Source organism: Xyrauchen texanus, chromosome 26, assembly GCF_025860055.1.
Source record: "Xyrauchen texanus isolate HMW12.3.18 chromosome 26, RBS_HiC_50CHRs, whole genome shotgun sequence".
In the NCBI taxonomy this organism is placed as follows: domain Eukaryota; kingdom Metazoa; phylum Chordata; class Actinopteri; order Cypriniformes; family Catostomidae; genus Xyrauchen; species Xyrauchen texanus.
This window is the reverse complement of record NC_068301.1, coordinates 36680246-36707500: the sequence shown is the minus strand read 5'-3', so window position 1 is coordinate 36707500 and position 27255 is coordinate 36680246. Positions and strand designations below refer to the sequence as shown.

General features: G+C 40.9%; 1 protein-coding gene across 4 annotated transcripts in view; it reads left to right on the top strand.

The window, feature by feature from the left end:
- Nucleotides 1-15580, top strand: part of LOC127619540 (tripartite motif-containing protein 16-like) — a 224915-nt gene extending 209335 nt beyond the window's left edge. For 2 of the 4 annotated variants that reach the window (XM_052092394.1, XM_052092395.1), the window contains exons 2-7: nt 8739-8843; nt 8985-9080; nt 9177-9410; nt 9587-9740; nt 9847-9903; nt 14695-15580. In XM_052092394.1, coding sequence (XP_051948354.1) covers nt 8739-8843; nt 8985-9080; nt 9177-9410; nt 9587-9740; nt 9847-9903; nt 14695-15215 — 1167 coding nt within the window. In that variant the 3' untranslated portion in view covers nt 15216-15580. Of the gene's footprint in view, nt 1-8184; nt 8844-8984; nt 9081-9176; nt 9411-9586; nt 9741-9846; nt 9904-14694 lie in introns of those variants that run through there. The other 2 variants (XM_052092392.1, XM_052092393.1) reach the window with 2 other exon arrangements.
- The last annotated feature ends 11675 nt before the right edge of the window (nt 15581-27255 follow it).

The window sequence follows — 27255 nt, the reverse complement described above, 5'->3', positions numbered from 1 at the left end:
AAAAGGAGTGGATTCATTCAGCTGAGAAAAGGCGTGGGGCATTTAACGTTAAATGTTAATGACGGCGCTACAAACTCATTTTAACAGCTCAGACCTACTCAATGTAAATATAATGAAGTGAAAATAATAATCTAATTGTTAAAAAACACATTTCCAAACATGCACATCAATTCCATTATTAAAGACTAGAAAGATTAAATGCATTCTTACCAGATTTAGTGCATCTTGAATTAAATTTTTTTTGTCTGATCTGGCTGCTTCGAGTAGGGCCTTCTCATTCATTATGACTGTAGAACTCCTGGCAGGTGTAGGTGTTCACTTTCACCAGGAGTTCACTTTTGATGAGGTCCACAGATGCTCAGTTCCTTGTCTCTGTCCACGCAGCGGTCATCAGTGAAAACACCCTCTCCACGAACGCGTTGGTGACAGGAATGCTCAAAGCCAAAGATATCAGAGCTGTCATGTTTGGGGCACTGAAATGCTTCAGCAGAGCTGTCCGTGAAACTTCGGTGGCATACCCTGCACTCTCCTTTTTTAGGGTCACCTGTAACTGGTTTTAACCATGTATATATTTTCTCCAATTCTTTATTATACGAACAAAGACACTTTTTCTTCTCGGGAGCTCCGGATAGACCCATTTTTCTGTTGCAGTTTTTTTTCCAGTGTTTACCCGCTCTGGCAAGAAAAAAAGTCTGCGCTGCGCATGTTCAGTGTTTTCTTATGAACTTTTTTTATAGTGATTTTGTAATTAAAGGACGATGAAATAAAATGATGCCGAAATAATAATAAAGATAAAAAATTATATAGACAAAATTGAAATGCGGGACACTGCTTATGACTTGCGGGACAAAGCTTCCAATTGTGGGACCTGCGTCAGACATGTTTGTGTCGCGTCTCTTGTGTGTTGCATCATAAAAATAAAATGTTTAGTTCACTGTGTCAAGTTAAATATAGTTTAATACTCAATCTTTAAACACATATCGAGATCCCTTAATTCGCATTAAACCCTTTAGTAATGCATATCTGTGTTGTTTTCTTCACTGTATAAACTGTGTATTGCTCATGTAACAGGCCCTGCTCGTACCGCTCCGAACGGGACTCAAACCAGCGTCTCCAGCATGGGAGGCGGGTGCGCTAACAAGGAGGCTAAAGGCTACAGCCTCTAACATCAGTCGCTAGTGCACCTCTTGAGGTCAGGAGAGTGAGGTTTACACACTGCACAGCTATCTACCAGCTGCCTCCCGTTACACTCACACAGCTGAAATGTCACTTACTGCCCTCTGGAGTATACAGGTGGTACTACAAGCATGTGATTAAATGCTTTAATTTGTTTAACGCGTTATTTTTTGTATAATTAATCACGCGTTATTAACGCGTTAACTCAACAGCACTAATTAATACCTTACAAAGTTTCTGAAATAATCTCTTCACAATCTGGTTCATCTGTTTTACACAGCTCATCTACATGTACAATGAAAGAACATGTATATTGTAATAGAAAAGAAGAGCCAGACTATGACATAAACTTATATCCTGAAGTAATAAAAATATATAATGTAGTACATATGCTTTTATTGGCAGTATTTTTCAGGATGGCAAATGATTTAAACAAAATATTCATACCTTACAAAATCGGCAATATGATCTCCTCAATGTGCTTCACGCTGCCAGTGTTGCCAAATAGATTCAATGGAAAGTAGCTTAAGCCTGCTCGAAAAGTCGCTAAATGACGCTAGATGATGTCATATGCTAATTAACTGACATTCGTGACGTCATCGCGTCTCATTTGCATTTGATACTGTAATACCCGATTAATTCTCTATATACAAATGTAGATAAATGTAAAGTTTGTTACGTATTTGAATAAAGTACAATGTACAGAGCTGTCTAAGTAAGTGTCTGAATTCAGAAACAGGAATGAACAACCATCCAAAAATCTCATGTGATTAAGTGCATGAAAATAATAAAAATATACAGTAAAATTAAACTCTTTAAATGTAAAACTAAAGGGGAGCAAACAATACAGATTCGTGATTGGTCCTTCACAACGCGTTTGCACATGCGCAGTTCATTCACATCTACGTCAGATGCTGTGTGGTCAACTGATTGTGCTGCTCCGCCTTCTCGCCTGCTCACCTCTCTCTCTGTCAGTCTCACTGAACAGAGTGTGCCTCCGAGTCCGGGCAGGAAAGCGACACCACGCGCTCGCGGGGCAGTATTTGCGACTTTCTTCTACGGAAGTAGATAAGGTTTCTCCAAAAAGTCGCTAGATTTGTCGCTAGATGCTTTTTTGAATAAACGTTGCTAAATCTAGCGACACAGTCCCTAAGTTGGCAACACTGGTACCATCCCCTTTGAAATCAACGCATTCGCAGCATTCTATGACGCAACATAAACTCTAGTCAGTGTGAAGGCAGCCTAATGTGGAGGACAAAGTGCCGGTTGACGCTGATTTTTAGCAGAGCTTTTACGCCTCGACTCAACTCATGTGAAATGCCCTTTACAATGATGAAGGAACATTATTGAAACTCAATATTATTTTTATTATGCTATTATTGTTGTCTTTTCTGATAGAAGTCAGGTTCAGCAGTTTAAATACTGTAGGAATACGATACAATACATCTGCTTTGTTTTTATAATGCTTAAACATTCTGCTGAAGTCTGTAGATTTGACGTGTACATTTTAACAATGTAGATTAGAACGTAACTTAATAAACGTTATTTATACTCATTATTATTATTATTAGACTACTATAGTTGTCTTTTTGGATGTAAAGTCATACTCGGCCATTCACAAACTGAATGGAAATTATAGGTCTGTTTTGTTCTTATAACACTTAAACACTATAAAGTCTCTTAGCAGATTTTAGTCATGAACATTTCAAATGATTCAATGACTCGCTCATAGCACATTAGACTTTCATTTGTTGCCACCTAGTGGCATCTCCAGAAGGGGTCACTAAACTAATCAATTACACTATGTAACACAATTTTTGTTCCTGAGCAGAAAGTGTTATTTCCTAATTGCTTATGCCTCAAAAGTATCGAAAATAACTATTATTCCCCACAAACTTTGCTTTTGTGCCCAGGACACTGATATTTTGAAATGTACCAATTTCCAATGAGAAAACGGGTGAATTTGTGTCTTTTCGTTCACAAAGTCAGAAAAAAACAACATATGAATCCAAATTAACATGTATTTATACTAAAGTTATACAAAAATAACTACAAAAGATTTAGAAGTAGGAATGGGCATTCATCAAGAATTTGGTATTCGAATATGTAAGCTCATAAAAAACAAATATTCCAATATTATATTATTTAAATGAAGGTAATTAATGAGAAAGAGACATTGTAAAATAATGTTTTTAGTCATAAAGGTTGCATCACCATTAAAAAAAACAAGCTTCTAATTATATTCAAAACAAGCTCATATCATGTCCTATGTTTTTTTTATTTGTTTTTTAATATTTAAACAAGTAATGCATGAAAACAAAAAAAGACTATAATGAAAGCATTTAAGCTCACGCAAAACAATGAAAAAGATACTGCTAATAAAGTAGACAGATGGAGTTAACGTACAGGACGATTATAAACACTCAGCATATAATAGTTTTCATGTTTATATTGTATCTCATTGTTACGAGGCAGACGAGGAGTGAGGATCTAAATGCAGCTTTTAATGAAAACCAAAAATGAACCAGGTAACTCAGAATAAGTGATTTAAGTGAATAAATGAACTCTGGAGGTGGAGCCGTAGAAGGCTCAGGAGACAGAGCCGTGGAAGGCTCGGGAGGCAGAGCCCTGGAAGGCTCTGGAGGCGGAGCCCTGGAAGGCTCGAGGGGCGGAGCCGTGGAAGGCTCGGTTGGCAGATCCCTGGAAGGCTCTAGAGGCGGAGCCATGGAAGACACGAGGATGACCTCAGTGGTCACGAGCACTAGCAGGCGTGTGCGTTGGCTCGTTGGCCGTGGCAGGCGTGGAATGTTCAGAAGTTGAACCCGGGATTGAGAGAGGTGGTTCCTCTGCCGCGAATGTCTCCAAAATGAGCTCCATATACTCCTTACAGGTGTAAGCACCGGTCTCCGGTAAATCCCCCCATCGGCATGTTGGTACACCGATGCGATACATGTTTTTCAGGGCTTTGTCATCTAGGCCGGTGCGGATGGCCACACTGGAGAAAAAGTGGGAGAACTCCCGAATGGTTAGATACGTCTGGGTTAGTTCCATGAAGCATGCCGCTAGATCCATTTTGTGGTCAGTTGTTCTGATACGAGGCAGACGAGGGGGTGAGGATCTAAATGCAGCTTTTAATGAAAACAAAAGATGAACCAGGTAACTCAGAATAAAACAAAAACACAGGGAACTAAGAACAGGGCTTGGAACAAGACATGTATACATTCAACAACTGACAATACTGAACAGAAATCAGGGCATTAAATACACAAAGACTAATGAGAACATTAAACACAGGTGAGGAACAATGAGGGACAGCTGGCAGTGATAAGAGCAGGGAATTATGGGAAGTGTAGTCCGCGAACAGATGACAGGAGAGAAACACAGGGCGGACAACAGTGAATCGTGACACTCATGTTGTGTTTTTGTTGAGAAAAATAAGCATATCCACATGCTCAGTGAACTATAAACATTTACAGTGCATCCGGAAAGTATTCACAGCGCTTCACTTTTAACACATGTTGTTATGTTACAGCCTTATTCCAAAATTGAATAAATTCATTATTTTCCTAAAAATTCTACAAACAATACCCCATAATGGCAACTTGAAAGAAGTTTGTTTGAAATCTTTGCAAATGAGGTGAGGTGGGCGTACGGGGTGGGGAGGTCCCTTCTTAGGGCGATCCAATCCCTGTACGTCCAAAGCGAGAGCTGTGTCCGGGTCCTCGGCACGAAGTCGAGTTCGATCCATGTGGGGGTTGGTCTCCATCTATCTTTGTCACCAATCCTGTTTGTGATATTCATGGACAGGATATCAAGGCGTAGTCGGGGTGGGGAAGGTGTGCGGTTTGGTGGGCTGGGCATCTCATGGCTGCTTTTTGCAGATGATGTTGTCTTCATGTCATCATCGGTCCGTGACCATCAGCTCTCACTGGACTGCTTGGCAGTCGAGTGTGAAGTGGCTGGGATGAGGATAAGCACCTCTAAATCTGATGCCATAGTTCTCAGCAGATAACTGATGGAGTGCATACTCCGGGTAGGGAAGGAGGTATTGCCCCAAGTGAAGGAGTTCAAGTACCTCGGGGTCTTGTTCACGAGTGAGGGGACAATGGAGCGGGAGGTTGGCTGGAGAATCGGGGCAGCGGGGGCAGTATTGCACTCGCTCTATTGCACCGTTGTCACGAAAAGAGAGCTGAGCCGGTCAATTTTTGTTCGAGACAGGATTGTATCAAGGCACAGATCTGGGGAAGTGTACAGAAACATTTCTGCAGCATTGAAGGTCCCAATGAGCACAGTAGCCTCCATCATCCGTAAATGGAAGAAGTTTGGAACCACCAGGAATCTTCCTAGAGCTGGCCGCCCGTCCAAACTGGGCGATCGGGGGAGAAGGGCCTTAGTCAGGGAGGTGACTAAGAACCTGATGGTCACTCTGACAGAGCTCCAGCTTTTCTCTGTGGAGAGTGAATAAATGAATAAATGAGAGAGTAGAAACTTCCAGAAGAACAACCATCTCTGCATCACTCCACCTATCAGGCCTGTATGGTAGAGTGTCCAGACGGAAAACACTCCTCAGTAAAAGGCACATGACAGCCCACCTGGAGTTTGCCAAAAGCCAGACCATGAAAAACAAAATTCTCTGGTCTGATGAAACAAAGATTGAACACTTTGGCCTGAATGGCAAGCATCATGTCTGGAGGAAACCAGGCACCGCTCATCACCTGGCCAATACCATTCCTACAGTGAAGCATGGTGGTGGCAGCATCATGCTGTGGTGATGTTTTCAGCGGCAAGAACTGTGAGACTAGTCAGGATCAAGGGAAAGATGAATGCAGCAATGTACAGAGACATCCTTGATGAAAACCTGCTCCAGAGTGCTCTGGACCTCAGATTGGGGTGAAGGTTCATCTTCCAACAGGACAATGACCCTAAGCACACAGCCAAGATAACAGAGTGGTTAAATGACAACTTTGTGATTATCCTTGGCCCAGCCAGAGCCCAGACTTGAACCTGATTGAACATCTCTGGAGAGATCTGAAAATGTCTGTGATGGAGCCTGATGGAGCTTGAGAGGTTCTGCAAAGAAGAATGGGAGAAACTGTGGTGTGCCAAGCTTGTAGAATCATACTCAAAAAGACTTGAGGCTGTAATTAGTGCCAAAGGTGCTTCAACAAAGTATTGAGCAAAGGCTGTAAATACTTACGTACATGTGATGTTTTTCACGGCTCCACCCTCAGAGACTCCCACGGCTCCGCCCGCTACCCCAGAAAAAATTCCGCCTGTGGCTCTGCCCGCTCACCCAGAGACTATTCCGCCAGCGTCTCTGCCGCCCCCCCCCCCAGAGACAATTCCTCCTGTGGTTCCATCCCCTCCCCAGAGACAATTCCACCTGCTCACCCAGAGAATTCCACCAGGGGATCTGCCCTCTCCCCCAGAGACTATTCCCCCAGCATCTCCGCCCACTCCCCCCAGAGGCAACTCCTCACACGGCTCCGCCCACTCACCCAGAGACTATTCAGTCAGCAGCTCCGCCCACTCCCCCAGACACAATTCCTCACGTGGCTCTGCCCGCTAACCCAGAGACAATTCTTCCCACAGCATGGCATTCCAGAGGATGCAAAGTCTACAGTTCAATTACATCTTAAAATGAGTTCAAAGCTTGGGAGCCACTGGTGTCCAAAATATCATTATGGACATACTGTAGAGAGACGACATGAACAATGCTAAACCTCCCTGTAAAGCAGCAGGAGTGATTTCCTCCTTTTAAAAGTGACACAGATATTTTGCTGTTATACATGTTGTTATTTAGTAGTGGTGGTGGCGTAGTGGCTAAAGCACATGGTTGTTATTTGGCCAAGTGTGACAGGATTTCTATTCTCTTTATTACCACAATTGTGTCCATGAGCAAGATACTTAATTCTATGTTGTATTAGGAATGCTTAGTCCTCTCAGGTTTTAATTGCACTATAAGATTAATATTTATGTGTATCAAATGCATAAATGTAAATTTACTTGGTATGCAAACCATGTTATTATTTGGCAAATGGAAGGATTTATTTATTGCAAATGTCAGGCACTTTAAAAGCTGAAAAGTGTTAAATGTTGTATTTGTAAGAACTGAACGCATGTGAACTCATGTCATTTTTAGAGTTTGCTAAAACAAGGTGATGCTTTTTATTTACTTTGAGTTGGACACATTTTTCTTTTCTTCAGTGGAACAAAAAATAGCACATCATGTGATGGTTTATTTAGCGTAATTTATGTTGCTTAGGAAACAATTTATGTTAATGTACAATTGAACTATTTGCATGTTCATTCATGATGATTAATAAATACATTTCAAGTGTATTAGATTGTGTTTTTGAATCACATATTTAGTGGCATTAAAGTGTGTTTTAGAAGCAGCTGAACTGTAAACAAATAGCAAAGCAGTATATATGCAAACACATTTAAGATTATAATAAAAATACATTTGAAGTGCAATATGAAATATGTTTTATAATTGCATAATTATTTGCACTAAAGTTGCATTACAATTAAAATTAGAATGCTAATATTAATTACATCCAACATTATACTTTAATATAACCTTAATGTATTAATATATATGTATTTAAATACATTTCTGGTGCATTATAAGATGTTACAATATTACATATTTAGCACTATTTAAGTGGGTCCAAAAAAACACTCAAAAGTTGAACTTGTTGCATTAAATATACATTTACCCCCTGAAAAAGTATGCTTGAGTGTACTTTGTTTTCACAAGGGATAGTCACTGCTTGACATGTCAATGAATCCCAACAGCAGTGTGAGAATGAAGGAACTGGAACTCCAGGAACAGTTTTCAGTTTTGCTGTAATTATGGATGCATATGAATGTCTTGACTCACAGCAACTTTATTTTCTCACTGACTCTGAGTTTCTGTGTGAGACTGACATCTAGTGGACTCTTAATATATGTGAATTTACAGACACACCTGTTTTGCACACGTCTCAAATACAGAATCAGGAAACTCAGTTCAGAGAAACTGAAACTTAAACTGATCTTGAGCTGTTGTTTGTGTCTCTCTATCAGTGTGTACATGCAGTGAAATGGCAGAAGTTTCAGAGGAGCAGTTCAGCTGTTCAGTGTGTCTGGATCTACTGAAGGATCCAGTGGCCATTCCCTGTGGACACAGTTACTGTATGAGCTGTATTACAGACTGCTGGGATCAGGATGATCAGAAGGGAGTCTACAGCTGCCCTCAATGCAGACAGACCTTCACCCCAAGACCTGCTTTAAATAAAAACACCATGCTGGCTGAAGTGGTGGAGAAACTGAAGAAGACTAAACTTCAAGCTGCTGTTTCTGCTCACTGTTACGCTGGAGTTGGAGATGTGGAGTGTGACGTCTGTACTGGAAGAAAACACAAAGCCGTCAAGTCCTGTCTGATGTGTCTGGAATCTTACTGTCAAACTCATTTTGAGCGTCATGAGGAGTTTCACTCAAGAAAGCCACACAAAGTGACTGATGCCACTGGACGACTGCAGGAGATGATCTGTACTCAACATGAGAAGATTCTGGAGGTTTTCTGTCGGACTGACCAGCACTGCATATGTCTGCTGTGTACCATGGACGAACATAAAAACCACGACACTGTATCAGCTGCAGCAGAGAGAAAAGAGAAGGAGGTATAAACTGAATTTATTACACATTGATGTACTGAAGTTAAATGCTCACACTTCTGCTTCATGTTATTTCATGATCTCATACTGTAATAATCTGGTTTTAAAAACTGTATTACATTTATGTGATATTTATTTGTTTAACAGAGACAGTTGAAGGAGACACAGATAAAATTGCAGCAGAGAATCCAGCAGAGAGAGAAAGATGTTGAGGAGCTGAGAGAGGCTGTGAAGTCTCATAAGGTGAGTTTTGAGCAGAAGAGAAGTTTGAGACTCAGTTGGGACTCTCCTCCAGTGCTGGAGTTCTTTCACTGTGTGATTGTAATGTGTGTGTAACAGCGCTCTGCACAGACAGCAGTGGAGGACAGTGAGAGGATCTTTACTGAGCTGATGCGCTCCATTGAGAGAAGCCGCTCTGAGGTGACACAGCTGATCAGAGGTCAGGAAAAGGCTGCAGTGAGTCGAGCTGAAGGACTCTTGGAGCGATTGGAGCAGGAGATTGATGATCTGAGGAGGAGAGACGCTGAGCTCCAGAAGCTTTCAAACATGGACGATCACATCCATTTCCTACAGGTAACAGAATGACAATTATCAGTTGAAATGCAAACTGGAATGTTGTGAGGAATTCTGTCAGTTGATGTTGAGTGTTGAATTCAAGAACGTTCTCATGTGTAAGTGGCAAATACAAGAATGTGTATGAGAGAAGAGCTTTTTCATTTGTGCCTATTTTTCTGATTTTTCCTCTGTAGAGTTTTCAGTCTCTCTCTGCACCTCCTGAATCTACAGACAACATCACTGTCAGTTTTCTCTGTTCTTTTGATGGCGTGAGAGAATCTGTGTGTCAACTGAAAGACAAACTGGAGGATTTCTGTAAGGAGGAGATTGGAAAACTATCTGGTAGAGGTAAAACACTGGATATTTTTCTGCTCAGAAAATCTTAAGAGGATATCAGAAATATGTGAGGAATGGAGACTCTGTACATGAAATTTACACTATCAATGTCTGTTAGTTTCCACAGTCCCACACATCAACATTGATCCCAGAACCAGGCAGGACTTCCTAAAATGTAAGTCACTAAGGTGTCATTTTTGAGAGAAACAAAACTTCATTACATCAGATCCCTCGACAGACTTGTAGTGATTGAAACGCCAAGACAAGAAAACACTTTCAAATGTAACTGTTGAAGAATATGAGACTCACTGATGAGGAAACCAATGAAAAACAACACTTACTACTGTTAAAATAGTAGAGCAATATGTTCATTTAATGGTTCTCAACGAAACTCAAATTGTGTCACCACATCCGTGTAGTGAGTAATAAACCCATTATGACTGAATGAAGCTTTGAGGCTGTGCAGTTACCAGAAATGTGATTTCAGTCAGGACATCTTCCATCAAATGAAAACTAACTTGAATACTGAATGAATATTTTATTGACGGGATAAAATATTCAATTTAAGCGTCTGTTGGTGTTGGTGGTATGGTTCTGCTCTGGGCAAACTCTCCGCCCATCCATACAGCCAAGCATGAATAGTTCAGGGAGAGCCGCGAATAAGAACAAGCTGACTAACGTGACCAGCCTGAACTGTTGCTACACTTAATAATAACTGTAACAATAACTGCACTTGTGAGACACAAGAGGGTGAGATTAAAGAAACTGAGTTTTGTAAACTATGTGCGGGAGGAGCAAGTTCATATAATCCGACCAATCACATTGCCTGAGTAAGCGTATATAAACTGCTGCTTAACTCTATGTAGCGTGGAGTCTTCCGGCATATGGCCCCGCCCATTACCCATGAACAGACCCATGCAAGTGACTCGGATCATCAGATGCAACTTCACTGCAAAGCATTCATCTTCATCAGAACATCTTTTCCATATAAATCATCTCGTTTTTCAACAGAAGCCGCCGCAGCAGCTCATTCGTTTTACAGCATTGACGGCGACCACTTTAAGTGTTATTTTTACTTTGTCTTTCTTCCTAATCTCTGTTCACAGAAGCAGATTATTGCTCAAAGCTAATTCCACAAACTGGCTGCAGAGGTGCTGTATATATGTGAAACATCTCTCTATGACAGCTCATATGTTCACTTATCTAAATTTCCCACCGAGCGCACGCTATGCGTCAGTCCGAGTCCGAATGAATCTGTTCATGAATCAGAATTCAGATTTTAACCATAAACTCAACATCAATATTTTAAGATTATTTTAACTTTCACAACTAAGAAAACACAACTGTCATTATAAATGTAACAAAATCAGCTCTATATTTTATGATTAGTTTCCTGCTGAACAAACTTTAAAGTGGTTTCAGAATGAAAGATTGTGCTTTAGGTGTATCAAGACAAAACTGTCCTTCAACACACTTCTTATTGTGTTCTGTTGACATTTCAATTATTTGTTGCTTTTTCTTAAACTCAAACATAAACTAAAGCAGTGTTTCCCAACCGCTGTGCCGCACACTAGTGTGCCGTGAAAGATTGTCAGGTGTGCCACGTAAAATGATCAAATTCCACCAAATAAATAAATGCATGAAAATGTTTTTGCTTCACCAATAATGTCTTTGAGATTAAACAAGAAATATTAAAAACTGTCCAAATTTGTGAAGAGATATTGAATGTCTCATAATTTATTTTAAATTCACCAAGAAAACGCTTCGACCTAAACATAAACGAGTCCTTTTATTACTTTCTGCTATCAAAGCAACTGCAAGCTGCAAAGTTTTATCTCTCTTCCAAATACATGTGTTCAATGTTTATTGTGCACATCTCCCGCTTTTTTACATGACAAACTGGTAAAATCGCCCCTCTGTGTGTTATGCGTGCAGACGGAGGCAGACAAGGAGTGGGATCTACGTGCGGTTTTATTTAGACAAGGTGAAAATAAACAGACAGGAACAAATGAAACATCCACGGGGAAACTGAAACTAAAACAGGGAGACATCAAAGGAACACGGAACAGATAAACATGGCAGGACAGGCAGCAGAGCGAACATCGGAACACGGGAAACATAAACACAGTCAGAACAGTTGAAACAACGAACGACAAGGTAACGGAGGAACAGGCAGGGTTTAAATGCACAGACACATGATGATACAAATGACAAACAGGTGCGAACAATGACATAATGATGAGGACCGGGAAACATGGTGACGGTGACACGTAAAACACGGGGCAGACAACCAGGGATCGTAACACTGTGACGCTTTCTGTAACTCTTGTCATGTGGAGGGCGATGCGGCGCTTGACGTCTCGACTCAACTCATGTGAAATGCACTTTACAATGAGGAAAGAACATTATTGAAACTCAACATGATTATTATTTGTCTATTATTGTGGTCTTTTCTGATAAAAGTCATGTTCAGCAGTTGAAATACTGTAGGAAAATGATCCCGTAGATCTGATGTGTTTATAATTCTTCTACTGAAGTCAGTAGATTTGTAGTCATGCAAGTTTTAATAAAGGAGAAGGTGAGGACGTTATTGAAACACTATTATTAGACTATTATTGTTGTTTTTGGATGAAGAATAATGCTCAGACTGAAGGAAGACTTTAGATCTGCTTTGTTCTTTTAATAATTAAACACTATAAAGTCTCTTGGCAGATTTCGGTCATGAACGACTGATTCACTCATAGCACATAAGACGCTCATTTGTCGTCACCTAGTGACATTTCCAGAAGGGGTCACTGAAATAATCACTTCATAAAATTGAACACATTTGTGAAACAGAAGCCTCACCAAAATACTCTTTATTTTTAAGCTAATTCTGCACAATTGTAAACTTGAATAAACATGAATCAGTAAAATAGCTGGAATTGGGGCTTTTAGCTTATTTTATTTTTTATAGAAAAAATGTTGTTGGACCAGTTTTGCAGAAAAAATGTTGTTGCAGCAATGATTGTCTTCCCTTTTTCTCCCCTCATGAGTTTGCATCCCTGTAATTTGTTGTGGCATTGCAAGATCAAATCTACAAATTAGAAAAGAAGCAAATGTGTTGTTTTTTCATGATCTATTTAGCGTTCTTGTCACCTGTGACCTCACACAGAGTAGCCTACACATGTGACATGTTTATTTGTTGTTGTTTTTGTATAGCTGAATTTCAAACATTACAAGTAAACACGCTACTAAGACGGACAGAAAACAAGTTCTTGAAAAGGGAAAATACTGACGATGGTTCGACTATGTGGGATCGTGTGTGCTGTTGAATCTTTTAGTGGTAAAAAGTGTGTCGTGCAGGAAAAAGGTCGAGAAACACTGAACTAAAGAAAGTGAAAGCTGTGATAGTCATTACAATCAAGTTATGTTTCCAACTGAATTGACTTTTTATTTCTACTTCATTTTCAATTTAGTTTGATCTCAAATGATCCTCTCTAAAGAAATCCTGAGATTTCTTTTCTGTCTGGATCTGTTGACTGGTTTGGGAAAATAATGAGTCAACACACAGTAGTAGTTTACACTCGCTGAGAAGTTACATCTCATCTTGACTGCAAATGCTACATCTGAAAACACTGGAAAAGTCCACTGATAATATTAGGAGCATTTAACACGGACATGATTGTTCATTCACAGAAAACATGGGGCAGTTCTTGTGCACCTAAAACCCTTTTCTTAAAAAAATACTTCCAGCATCTTCTGCACATTTGAGTTCTTCCCAACAGTGGTTAAATGATATAGACATCCAGCTTTTGACACTTAGGACAATTGATGGACACATACACAACTATTACAAAAGATGCAAACACAAGAACCAAGGGGGTGCAAACTTTTGAACAGGATGATTTGTGTAAATGACAGTATATTTTGTGTAATGTAGCTTTTGAAGTAGAATATATCATCTTTTATCTCTTATATTTGTGTATATTCTGAAAGGAGTGTGAAAACGTTTAGGCCTAAAACAAAAGGGGTTTTCAAACTTCTGCAATATATAGTTTGTGAAAATTATATTTTATTTGATCTTTTGTTTTTCACTATTTAACCACATTTGAGCCTTTTTTAATTGATAAATTCCACGTGAAGCTGTATTCTATCATATAATGTCATATTTCATGTGTAATTATGAGTAGACTTGTCATGTCAGGAACACATTTTAACACAAAATTCACAACACTGGAACCTAAAATACAACATACAATCCCCACATCTCAACATTTAAAGGAATGTTCCGGTTCAAAACAAGTTCAGCTCAATCAACAGCATTTGTGGCAGAATATTGATTATCACAAATATGAATTTGACTCGTCTCTCCTTTTCTTTATAAAAAGCACAAATGGAGTTTCCAGTGAGACACTTACAATGGAAGTCTCTGTAGTAACATTGAAGTGTATTTATTGGTTGACTGAGTGTTGAGTGAGTCCGAGTCTGAACTCGAGTACCCCGACTCAGACAACAGCTCGCTGTCTCGTTTAATGGCATCTTTTGGGGGTATTTGATCTCAGGTCAAGCCTCGAGCCCTTCAGCTCAGGACAGCGAGACACACACATTTACACGATCCTCAAAGCAGGATTACATGAACTTGTGAACTACTGAAATCTGTGTCCTACAGAGACAGAGTCACATTTGCCCAGATCACACAAGTGAATGAACTCAATCAAAAATCCAAATGAATCCTGATCAAATTCCACTCTTTTTGTCTCTTGTGCTCAAAAATAAACTCAATACTGACTCTGAATCGTAATCCAATAGTTTGTATATTTCATAAATTCAATTCACATTTTCACAAAGGTAATCTTTACTGAACACACTTGATACATTGAACAGGAGAAATGAAGAGTTCAGATACATGAAATATTCAAATAAATCTTTATTTTAATGTGTCAAATTCATAATTCCTCATTTCAGTGTGTTTTATCTTCATCAGATTTCCATCAGTTCACTCTGGATCCAAATACAGTGAATAAAAACATCCGACTATCTGCGGGAAACAGAGCAGCTACTTCCACAAACACACTCCAGAAGTATCCTGATCATCCAGACAGATTTGATGTTTGTAATCAGGTGTTGTGTAGAGAGAGTGTGTGTGGACGCTGTTACTGGGAGATTGAGTGGAGTGTTTATGTGTTTATATCAGTGTCATATAAGAGCATCAGCAGGAAGGGAAATGAGAGCAGATTTGGATATAATGATCAGTCCTGGGGTTTGTCCTGCACTTCATCAAGATGTTCATTCATTCACAATAACAAACACACTGATCTCCCTGTAGTGTCCAGATCCTGTAGAATAGGAGTGTATGTGGATCACAGTGCAGGAACTCTGAGCTTCTACAGCGTCTCTGACACAATGACCCTCATCCACAGAGTCCAGACCACATTCACTCAACCTCTATATCCTGGATTTATATTATTTTTATCATCAGTGAAGCTGTGTGATCTAACAGTGTAGATAATAAAGTGATTCTACACACAATACTGTTATATCACAACAATCATGAAATAAAAACTACAGCTGAACTTCTGTAACAGAAACAGACATTTCTAGAGTACAAACATGTTCATCAGATGAATCTAATATTCATTCAAGTGTAAAAATAAAAACACAGATCACATGAGTATAGTGTGTGTTTGAGTCGGGGAGTGAATGTTTTTCTGTGTGTTTATATAATTCATTTGAATTCAGTTTTATTACATTAGAAAAGAAATCATTTTTATTATTATTATTACTACACAAAGTAACTTGTCATTGAATCATCACACAAAGGGTTTATTAAAGACATCAAATATGTATTTGCACAAAACAATAAAACTCAATGGAAAATCCTTCATTATGTGTGTTTTTACATGTTTATTTCACCTGCACTGTCACAAATGCATTTCTAAAATGATTCATATTCCATACAGTCATAAAAACTGAAGAATTGCTCAAATCATGTTTAAAATGGTTATAGATGAAGTATAGCAGAAGTATACTCTTGTGAAAAAGAAGTGCACTTAAGTGTAAGTAGCACACATAGTTTGAAAAGTATACTTACAGGAAATAGAATTGAAATAAATGAATAGAATATTTCAGTGTTCTGGAAGGGAAAACACTTTCATGAGTGTGTTTGTAACATAGTTTGTTTGAATGTTCATTTAAGAGTATCATTTGAAATCATTATGTTTCAATGCTCTTTTAGTGCGCTTTAAAGAATAGAATGAATTGGATTTATTGACTAGTATGCTTTACTAAATATGCTTTAGTAAAGGGGGGGGTGTTTATAATGTACATGCATTTACTTCATTTGACCTCTTGCATTAATCCTTCCTAATGGTTAATGAAACCTAGTTTAGATTTACAAAACTAAGAAATAAAAAAATTCAGATTCAACTCAATTGTTATAAATAAGTGTTTTGAGTTATTGTGTGAAGCTTAACATGTGAAAGTTTCTTTAGTAACTTCTGTACTTCTGTAGTTCAGTTAAACAAATGTTTACGTGTTTATGTGTCTGTTGCCATTTTGAGTCACCTATCCTAGCAATTTAGATATGACTAAACCTGTCAAAGATCATTAATGCCCGTTTTTCCTTTTAAGCCAGTTGATAGTAGATGGACAGTCTGCTGCTATGTTTATTAATTTAAGTAATAATAAAGGTTTATTCGGTTACTAAACATAAAACAGAATGTATATACAACAAATTCATTACAAACAAAGAAGGTAACCGAACAGGTGTAGTTTGAAGCCATGGCTTATTACGCCTACCCTATTTACAAAACAACAACTACCCATCAAATTTTGAACATAAACAATATACATGTATAAACATATGTCTACATACACACATTCCTATATACACATACTGCATATATACTCCTATACATACATATATACATACATACATTCAAACCTCTGCACTTGATTACAAATATTTATTTATTACTTATGTTATTAAAATTTAAGCACAACAATTATACATAAACTTATCATAGACAATTTTTCTTAAGCATCCGAATATTTGTGAAAAATTAGGATTTTAAACTGTTTTTTAAAGTAATGAATGGAATTGCTCCTCTTAAGATCATCAGTGAAACCATTCCACAAATCAACCCCTTTTACCGAGATGGTGTTCATTTTAAAGTTTGTTCTGACCATCTGTTTTTTAAACATGTTCTCTCCTCTTAGGTTATATTTCTGTTCCCTGTTTTCAAACAAACATAGTATATTTCCAGGCACTATTTTCCTATTAACTTTGAACATAAAGATGCCAGTATTCAGACTGACTAAATCGGAAAATTTTATTGCTTTAAATTTACAGAATATAGAATTTTTCGGTTCATTATAGAGGGAATGATTGACTACCCTTATAGCTTTTTTTTGTAAAATAAAAATAAGGTTTTGTGTTTGTGGTGTAGGTGTGCCCCCATATTTCAACACAGTAAGAAAAATATGGAACAATAAGAGAACAATACAGAATATACAAAGAAGGCGTATTTAAAAAATACTTGGTTTTATGTAATATAGCTATTGTTTTAGACAGTTTTGATTGAACATGAGCGATGTGAGGTTTCCAGGATAGTTTATAACCTAATATTATTCCAAGAAATTTGTTTTCATTTACCCTTTCTAGTTCCACATCATCAATCTTTAAGCTCTTGCTGGTTTTAATTTGTCGATTACTAAATATAATATATTTAGTTTTACTTAAATTAAAGGATAGTTTATTTCGGTCAAACCATTGCTTAATTCTGGATAGTTCTCTGGTCACATCAATAATTAATTGGTGAAGATTTTCCCCAGATACATACAGTGTTGTGTCATCTGCAAATAATACACATTTTAACAAATCGGATACCTTACAGATATCATTAATATATAAAATAAACAACTTAGGACCAATCAAAGAACCCTGGGGCACCCCACAAGTTACTTTACGCATTTCTGATTGATGCTCATTAAAATGAACATACTGATGTCTATTATCAAGATAGCTTTCTAACCAAGAGTAAGCACGGCCTCTAAAACCATACCGCTCTAGTTTATTCATTAACAATTTATGATCTATGGTATCAAAGGCTTTTTTGAGGTCGACAAAAACACCCAAAGTAAAATACTTTTTGTCTAATGCAGATGCTATATAATCAACTAATTTAATAACTGCCATTGAAGTCGATCGACCACTTCTGAATCCATATTGCTCATCACTTAATATCATGCATTTTTCTATGAAACTATTAAGCCTCTTCAAAAAACATTTTTCCAGTATTTTTGAAAATTGAGATAATAATGAAATTGGTCTATAGTTTGAGTATAAATGACTATCACCACTCTTGTAAATTGGTATAATTTTTGCAATTTTCATCTGATCTGGAAACACTCCAGATTTAAAGGACAAATTCAAGATATAAGTCAGGGGTTCTAATATTAAATGGATTATATTTTTAAATAGTTTCATATCAATATCTGTCCAATCGGTTGACCTTTTATTTTTAAAACCATTCACAATCTCCAGTATTTAATTTTTGGTAATGTCAGACACATACATCGAGGAAAAGTTCCTACTGATATTTTCACAACTCTTTATATTTTAACTTTTTGATTCAATAATACCTTTTGCCAAATTGAAACCAACGTGTGGCAGCGGGGGCGTGGTCAAGCGCCCGTCCGGGAGAGAAAAGCGGTAAGGGCGCTCACACCTGAGCTAAATTATGTCTAACACCTGTCTCTAATTGCAGTAGCGTGAGGAGAGCGGATAAAAAGCCGGCAGCCACAGAGCATGGGGAGAGAGCCTGACACAAGGCAGAGAATAGTTGTGTGTGACAAAAGGAAAATTAAGTGTAAAAATAAAGCTTACCCCTTAATCTGACGTCTGTTTCCGTCCCTTGGTCCGCTTCACACTGGTGCCAAAACCCAGGAATAGAAGGAACATCTTTTTTTGTTCCAAGTTATGGAACAGAGTTGCCCCATAGAGTCCTCCCAGCTGGCGGAAGTCCTCCAGTCCCTCGCTACTCTCCATCAGAGCCACCAACACTCTCTGCTGGAGCTCCGACAGGACCAGGATCGTCGGTTCTTTGAGATAATGCGGGCTCAAGCAGAGGGCCGGCATGCTATCCGGAGCCTCCTCAGCCAGGAGGCCGCCCCAGACGCAGCCGCGACCCCGGACACCCGCGCCACACTGCCCCCACCCGCGCTACAGAAGATGGGGACGGCAGATGATCCGGAGGCGTTCCTGGACCTCTTTGAGCGCACGCCGGAAATTTGGGGTTGGCCGCGCGACCAGTGGGCAGCCCGCCTCGTCCCTCTCTTGTCCGGGGAAGCACAGCTCGCGGCACAACAACTTCCGGCAACAAGCCTCCTGGCTTATACCGACTTGAGGAGAGCCATCCTGCAACGGGTTGGTCGGAGCCCGGAAGAAAGTCGCCAGCTCTTCCGGGCCCTGAAACTGGATAAGTCCGTGATGCCTGTCGGAGGTGGCTGCTTGCGGGGGACCGCGGCGCCAAGGAGCTCGTCGATCAGGTGGTACTGGAGGAGTTTGTCCAGCGCTTTCCCCGGAGAACGGCGGAGTGGGTCCAGTGCCACCGCCCGGCGTCGCTGGAGGAAGGCGTACGACTCGCGGAGGACCACATGGCGGCGATTCCAAGGGCGGATGAGCCCTCTCTCTCTCTTCCCCCTTCCCCTGTGTCTTCCCCTGTTTTTCTCCCCTCCCCTCTTCCCTCTCGCTCTGCTCTCTCCCCAGGGTCCGTTCCTGCCCCCCCCCCCCCCCCCCGCCGGCGCGGAGGTTTCATGAGACCAACTTCCCGGCCGTGGGAGAACCCGCCTACCCCTTCCCCGTCCTTCAGCCGCTCTCCTCCTCAGGTGGGGGCCCCTGCCAGCACGGGTGTGGCCGTGGCGCCTGGGCCGGTCTGCTGGAGGTGCGGAGACCCGGACCACTTCCGGGATCAGTGTCCGCTGATGGAAATAGGGACGGTGGTGCGGATCTCCGACTTCCCGCAGGCTGCCCCCGATCGGGCTGGAGCATACCGTATTCCGGTAAGAATCCAGGGGGGTACATACCAAGCATTGTTGGATACCGGCTGTAACCAGACCACCATCCACCAACGCTTGGTTCAACCCGGGGCTTTGGGTTTAGCTAAACTGGTGAGGGTGAGGTGTGTGCATGGGGATGTTCACAAGTATCCCATGGTGACTTTGGCGATTAAATTCAGGGGAAAAAATCATAGTGTGGAGGCAGCGGTTAGTTCCCGCCTCACCCATCCGCTAATCTTGGGTACTGATTGGCCGAATTTCAAAGATATTTTAGAAGGTATTTGTGCGGATGGGTCCTGCATAAAGAGGTGTGCGGTGTGCGATGCTTTGGCAGGGGAGGCGGAGCCGGGGCCGTCCTCGGCTGCTCGGAATGACGAGGGAAGGGGCGAGGTGGCCGCCCCTCCTCTCAGGGAATTCCCTGAGGGGGACTTCCCTCTAGAGCAGTCGCGGGACGAAACCCTTAAGCATGCTCTTGACCAAGTGAGAGTAATTGATGGTCAACAGCTCCGGCCGGGCATCGCCATTGCATACCCATATTTTTCGCTTATTAAAGATCAGTTGTATAGAGTGACGCAGGATGCTCAAACAAAGGAGGAAGTGACACAATTATTGATTCCACGAAGCTGCCGGGAAATGGTTTTCCAGGCGGCTCACTATAATCCTATGGCCGGTCACCTAGGGGAAAGAAAGACACTTCTCCGTCTAATAGCCCGTTTCTATTGGCCGGGCATTGGCGGCGACGTCCGCAGGTGGTGTGCGGCGTGCCACGAATGTCAGCTCGTAAACCCACCGGCTAAACCAAAAGCGCCTTTGCGCTTCCTTCCATTGATCGAGGTTCCCTTCGAAAGAATTGGAATGGACCTCGTCGGGCCATTAGAACGGACAGCACGCGGACATCGCTTTGTGTTAGTCCTGATGGATTACGCAACGCGATATCCGGAAGCAGTGCCTTTGAGCAACATCTCAGCACGTAGTGTTGCAGGGGCACTCTTCAAAATAATCTCCCGGGTGGGATTCCGAAAGAAATCCTCACCGACCAAGGCACGACTTTTATGTCACGAACACTTCACGAACTTTACGAACTCTTGGGCATTAAGTCAATTCGCACTAGCGTCTACCATCCTCAGACAGATGGACTGGTGGAACGATTTAATAAAAAGCTCAAAAATATGATTCGTAAATTCGTACACGAAGACGCTAGAAATTGGGATAAGTGGCTGGACCCTCTGTTATTCGCAGTACGAGAGGTCCCGCAAGCCTCCACGTGGTTCTCCCCATTTGAGCTGCTGTACGGGCGACGCCCACGCGGGGTCCTTGACGTCATGCTTCGTCCGCGAAGCTTGGGAGGAGGGACCATCTAATAGTAAAAACGAAATTCAATACGTTCTTGATCTTAGAGCAAAACTCCACACACTGGGGAAATTAACACAGGAGAATTTGCTCCAGGCTCAAGAACGCCAACGCCGGCTGTATGACAGGGGTGCTCAGCTACGGGAATTCGCACCTGGAGATAAAGTGCTTGTATTACTCCCAACAACGAGCTCTAAATTACTCGCCAAGTGGCAAGGACCCTTTGAGGTCACACGACGAGTAGGGGATCTCGATTATGAGGTTAAACGTACCGATAGAGGGGGTGCGCGTCAAATATATCACCTCAACCTCCTGAAATTGTGGAGAGAAGAGGCGGCCTCTGTGACGTTGGCAACGGTAGTTCCGGAGAGGGCGGAGCTCGGACCGGAGGTAAACAAAGCCCGCAATCTCAACACCCCGGTTCCTTGTGGAGACCACCTCTCACCGCGCCAACTCGCAGAGGTTTCCGAATTACAAAAGGAGTTTGCAGACGTGTTTTCTCCGCTACCGGGCCGCACAGACATCATACATCACCATATCGAGACCGAGCCGGGCGTGGTGGTACGTTGCCGCCCCTATCGCTTGCCCTAACATAAAAAGAAAGTAGTTCGAGAAGAATTGGACGCGATGCTTGAGATGGGAGTAATAGAAGAGTCCCACAGCGATTGGTCCAGCCCGGTCGTCCTTGTTCCCAAGAGCGATGGGCCTGTACGATTCTGTGTGGATTATAGGAAAGTCAACGCGGTGTCTAAATTTGACGCGTACCCAATGCCCCGTGTTGATGAACTGCTCGATCGGTTAGGTACGGCTCGATTTTATTCGACCTTGGATCTAACGAAGGGTTATTGGCAGATCCCCTTGACACCAATATCCCGTGAAAAAACGGCCTTCACCACGCCGTTCGGATTACACCAATTCGTGACGCTTCCTTTCGGTTTGTTCGGGGCACCGGCCACGTTTCAGCGTCTCATGGATAGGATCCTCAGACCGCATACTGCGTACGCCGCTGCCTATCTAGACGATATCATCATTTATAGCAATGATTGGCAGCGGCACATGCAACATCTGAGGGCCGTCCTGAGATCGCTGCGGCGGGCGGGGCTCACGGCCAACCCGAAAAAGTGCGCGGTTGGGCGTGTGGAGGTACGGTATCTGGGGTTCCACTTGGGTCATGGCCAGGTGCGTCCCCAAATTGACAAGACCCCTTTTCGATTGCGACTTGCCCTAGACCCAAGACCAAAAAGGGGGTGAGGCAGTTCCTGGGGCTGGCTGGCTATTACAGAAGATTTGTGCCTAATTATTCGGATGTCACCAGCCCGCTGACTGACCTCACTAAAAAGGGGGATCCAGCTCCAGTCCAATGGTCAGAGCAGTGCCAACAGGCGTTTACACAGGTTAAAGCTGCACTTTGTGGTGGGCCGCTTTTGCATACACCTGACTTATCTCTCCCTTTTGTTTTACAGACGGACGCTTCAGACAGAGGGCTGGGGGCCGTACTCTTGCAGGTGGTGGAGGGAGAGGAGCGCCCGGTGCTGTACATTAGCCGGAAGCTCTCCTTGAGGGAGACTAAGTACAGCACCGTAGAGAAGGAGTGTCTGGCCATCAAGTGGGCGGTCCTCACCCTCCGATACTACCTGCTGGGGCGGGCCTTCACCCTCTGCTCGGATCATGCCCCACTGCAGTGGCTCCACCGCATGAAAGATTCTAACGCCCGGATCACCCGTTGGTATCTGGCCCTCCAGCCTTTTAAGTTCAAGGTGGTCCACAGACCGGGGGTGCAGATGGCTGCCGCTGACTTCCTCTCCAGGAATGGGGGGTAGTAGGCAGGCCGGATGATGCCCCGGCCTGAGTCGGGCGGTGGGGGTATGTGGCAGCGGGGGCGTGGTCAAGCGCCCGTCCGGGAGAGAAAAGCGGAAAGGGCGCTCACACCTGAGCTAAATTATGTCTAACACCTGTCTCTAATTGCAGTAGCGTGAGGAGAGCGGATAAAAAGCCGGCAGCCACAGAGGATGGGGAGAGAGCCTGACACAAGGCAGAGAATAGTTGTGTGTGACAAAAGGAAAATTAAGTGTAAAAATAAAGCTTACCCCTTAAGCTGACGTCTGTTTCCGTCCCTTCCTTGGTCCGCTTCACACAACGTTAACAAAATAATCATTGAATTAATTTACTATCTCCTTTGGATTTCTAATGGGGACTTCATTATCATTTATGAAATAACTTGGACACTCTCGTTTGTTATTCATTTTTTAAATAATTTTGTTTAATACTTTCCAAGTTCCTTGCATATTTTGCTTTTGTTGTTCTAGGAGGGTATGAAAATATTGTTTTTTACTATTTCGGATAATACTTCCCAATTTATTTTTATATTTTTTGTATATTTCTTCCGACTCCATAGTCCTTTTTTTTTTTTTTACAAATTTCACATATAATGTATTCTTCTTTTTACATGCATTTTCAATACATTTTGTTATCCATGGCTTTTTTGCTGATTTATTTTCTTGGTTGTGAATCATCTTCATGGGGCAATTGATATTATACAACTCAATAAATCTATACAAAAAAGTATCATATGCCACATTTGCATCACTTTCTGCATAAATATCAGACCAGTTTTGATTACCGAGTTCCTTTTTAAATTCTTCAATATTTTTTGCCGTACATCTTCTTAGGAATTTATTAATGGTCTGGGATTTCTTTTTTCGTATAAAAAATTTAGGAAATATTGCAAACACTGGTAAATGATCACTGACATCCATAATAAATAAGCCCCCAACAACTTTTTCCTCAAGTCTGTTGGTAAAAATATGGTCTATTACTGTTGCTGTTTCTGTTGTAATTGTGCTTGGCTTATCAATAAGTGGACATAAATGATTACTGTACATTATATTTATAAACTCAGAAATGCCTTTAAAGACACATTGACTAAGTATATCAATGTTGAAGTCTCCACACACTATTTGTACTTTGTCAGTGGTCATATTGTTAAGCAAATCTACAATTTTTTCATTAAATGTTGACAAACAAGTTCCTGGTGGTCTGTACACACAGCTAATAATTATATTACTGGAGTGTTCTACTTCAATTTCCACTGTTACACAGTCCAGAACATTGTCTATACTGTATGAATTTTTTTTTACAATTTTACTTCTTAATGATTGATCTATATACAAAGCCACTCCTCCGCCCTTTTTATTATTCCTATTGGTAGTATACAACTCATATCCCTCAAGACCCACGTCACCCACTTTGCCATCATCAAGCCAAGTCTCTGATATTGCTATTATAGTCAATTTTTTAAAGGACTTAAGAAATTCTTTGATAGCGGAGTAATTTTTACTTAGACTTCTGCTATTGAAATGTATGACGGACAGAGCACCACACATTTCCACATTCTTATTAAATTCTTGTTCCATATAATAATTACAATTTATGTCAAGATTTTTATAGTAATGCATATCCGGATCAATTCCATTTTCAAAACCATACCTCTTAAGTTCATCCCGGTCAGACATATATCATCTATGGTTATATTCCCCAGTTTCTTCACAAGTTCCTCCATAGCAATACAAAGTCCTTTATCCTGCTGAAATGGACCATCACTTGTAACTGTCCAATTCTTGCAATTTTCTTATTATGGTTGGCCTGTTTTGCTCTTCTCCATTTGGTCGGATGTACACCTTCCCATTCCTTGTCCATGTTGCTTGTATTTTGTCTTGTTTCCTGAGTATACGGCTCCATTTTGCTATTTCAGCATTTTTCTTTGTTAAATACTCGTTTATGTAGACTGTGGTACCTTTTAATTTTCTGGTCTGTCGCAGTAACTCAATCTTGTGCTTTTGTGAAACTAACTGTACCACTATGGATGGCTTCTCAATACGATTCTTGTTTGGGATTGCATGGCAGCTAGAGATGTTACTATCATCCAGATCGATATGTTTACTGCTTAGGTACAGCAAAACCTGTTGTTCCAATGTCTGCAATTCTTCTAGAGGAGCGTCCTCACCTTCATTTGCTCCTGCTGCTGCTCTGGCATAACTGCAATGCTTTGTCTCTAGTCCGGTAATGATGACATCTTTACTCCAAGTTTGTTGTTCCAATGCGTCAATCCTTTGTTCAAGTTCATCAATCTTTTTATCTCTCAAATTTACTGTTTCTCTTAGGTTACGTATCTCCTCCATAAGGCCCAAGATGCTTTGTTGTTGAGTAGTAACTTTGCTGATCTCATCTGCCATAAACTTTAAAGATGCCTTTATTTCTTCCATCTCGGCTGCTTTTCTTGTTGCCATTGACTTTTGTGCACTGATTTGTTCTCAAAGATCCAAATATCAGAGTAGATTTGTTATACTGCTGAGAACACAGTCACAATGAGCTTAAAAGGCCTATAAGCCTACAGGCCTTCGCTTCACTTACAACATAGGTCCCAATATCCAACTGTTTTTCAAAAATAGTCCACAATACTGATCACCGTGTGTTACCTCATTAACTCTGATGCAATATTTCCAGTGGATTATGTCAATCCTAGTGATTTTAAGATGGATTTGAGTTGGATTTTGGAGAGCCTTTCCTTTCCCTTCTTCCCACTAGGCGGCCGTCTTCTTGATGGCCATCTTCTTTAATCACCTACATCTAGTTTCATGAAAAAGTGTGCATGTAGATGAGCTCTTAGGGGGGATGAGTGGCCACATCTTCAAGAATTGTTTCAATCTCTAAATAGATTCTCATACCAACTATACTTCAGAGCTTATACTATATTTGACATTTCCTCCCTCACCGTGCCATATCCTTTCAGTGTACCAACTGAACGTGGAAATACAAAGACTGTGGTGTCGCCAAATGCAAGCGATCTAAACTTCAGCAGCATTAAGGTTGGTCATTGATCAGAAGTTGTAATAAAATAACTATGTGTGGTGGAATTGCATAAGGAATAGCTGGCACAAGTTTCAAGAAGAATAGGTTTAAGCAGCAGAGTCATATCATTTCTGGTGCTGGTAATAATTGGGATATTTGAGTTGTCAAACTTTAAGTAATCAGACTGTGAAAGTATTTTTAAACTATTAAGAAGCTTACATTATTAAGACCACTATTATGGTCAGATACAGAGACACCACTCTCATTCGGGTCACGGCACCACTGTAACTGGACTTCTTCGACCCTTTCCGTGCAAGATTTGAACCAGCATCAGCTTGTATGGGAGGCGGGCACACTAACGAGGAGGCTAAATGCTATAGCCTCTAACATCAGTCGCTTGTGTGCATCTTGAGGACAGGAGAGTGAGGTTTACACACTACTCAGCTATCACGAGCCAGCTGGCTCCAGTAACAGTCATTTTGGAAAATGTCTTAATAAAATGACATTTGCAGTAGCCCTAATCATATTTTTAAGCTAGTCCTGTGTAGTGTAAAACCTGTGTAACATCATATTTCTATTGTTTATATCTCTCATACTCTCTCACAGATAACATGACAGCTGTACTTTACAAGGAAGATTTTTGTCTTCTTTGTTTAGACTTCTCCAAGTTACTGGGAGCGAACGATGACCTGTCTGAGAAAACCAAGGATGCTGTTAAAGTCATGGATCAGGTATTTGATGCATGTCTGTGGAATTGTTTGTCCCAGTGGTTCCTAAAATTTGGGACACTTCCAGGATGGCATTCCAGAGTTTAAGAATAGGCTCATGGTGATGAGCAAGTTCTGCAATGATCACAATGGGAATTTAAGAAAGATTGGTTTGGAAAAGGCATACTTTTGTTGTAGATTTACTCAAACACACTGGTTGAATGTATACTTACGAATCTGATACTGTATATTACTGTTTTGAGGTGCATTTATCCCAGTTATACTAATGAGTTCTTTGTAAGTTTTCCTAAATGACTTCACCTCATAAAAGCAGAACGTATGTATAATTATGCAGCTAGACTACTTCCTTGTCTTACTATCGGAGGTTGGATATTATGGAGACAAAATGTATAACGCTTTGTTAACCAAAGATGGAGGTTATTTTCCTAGGGCATTTGTGAAGTGTGTATTTATGGGTGTTTATGTAAATCAAATGTCATTTCTGTTGATTTGTATGAAATAAATCATCATCATTATTATTATAATTAAAAGTAGCTAAAAAAATATTGTTTATTTTCTCT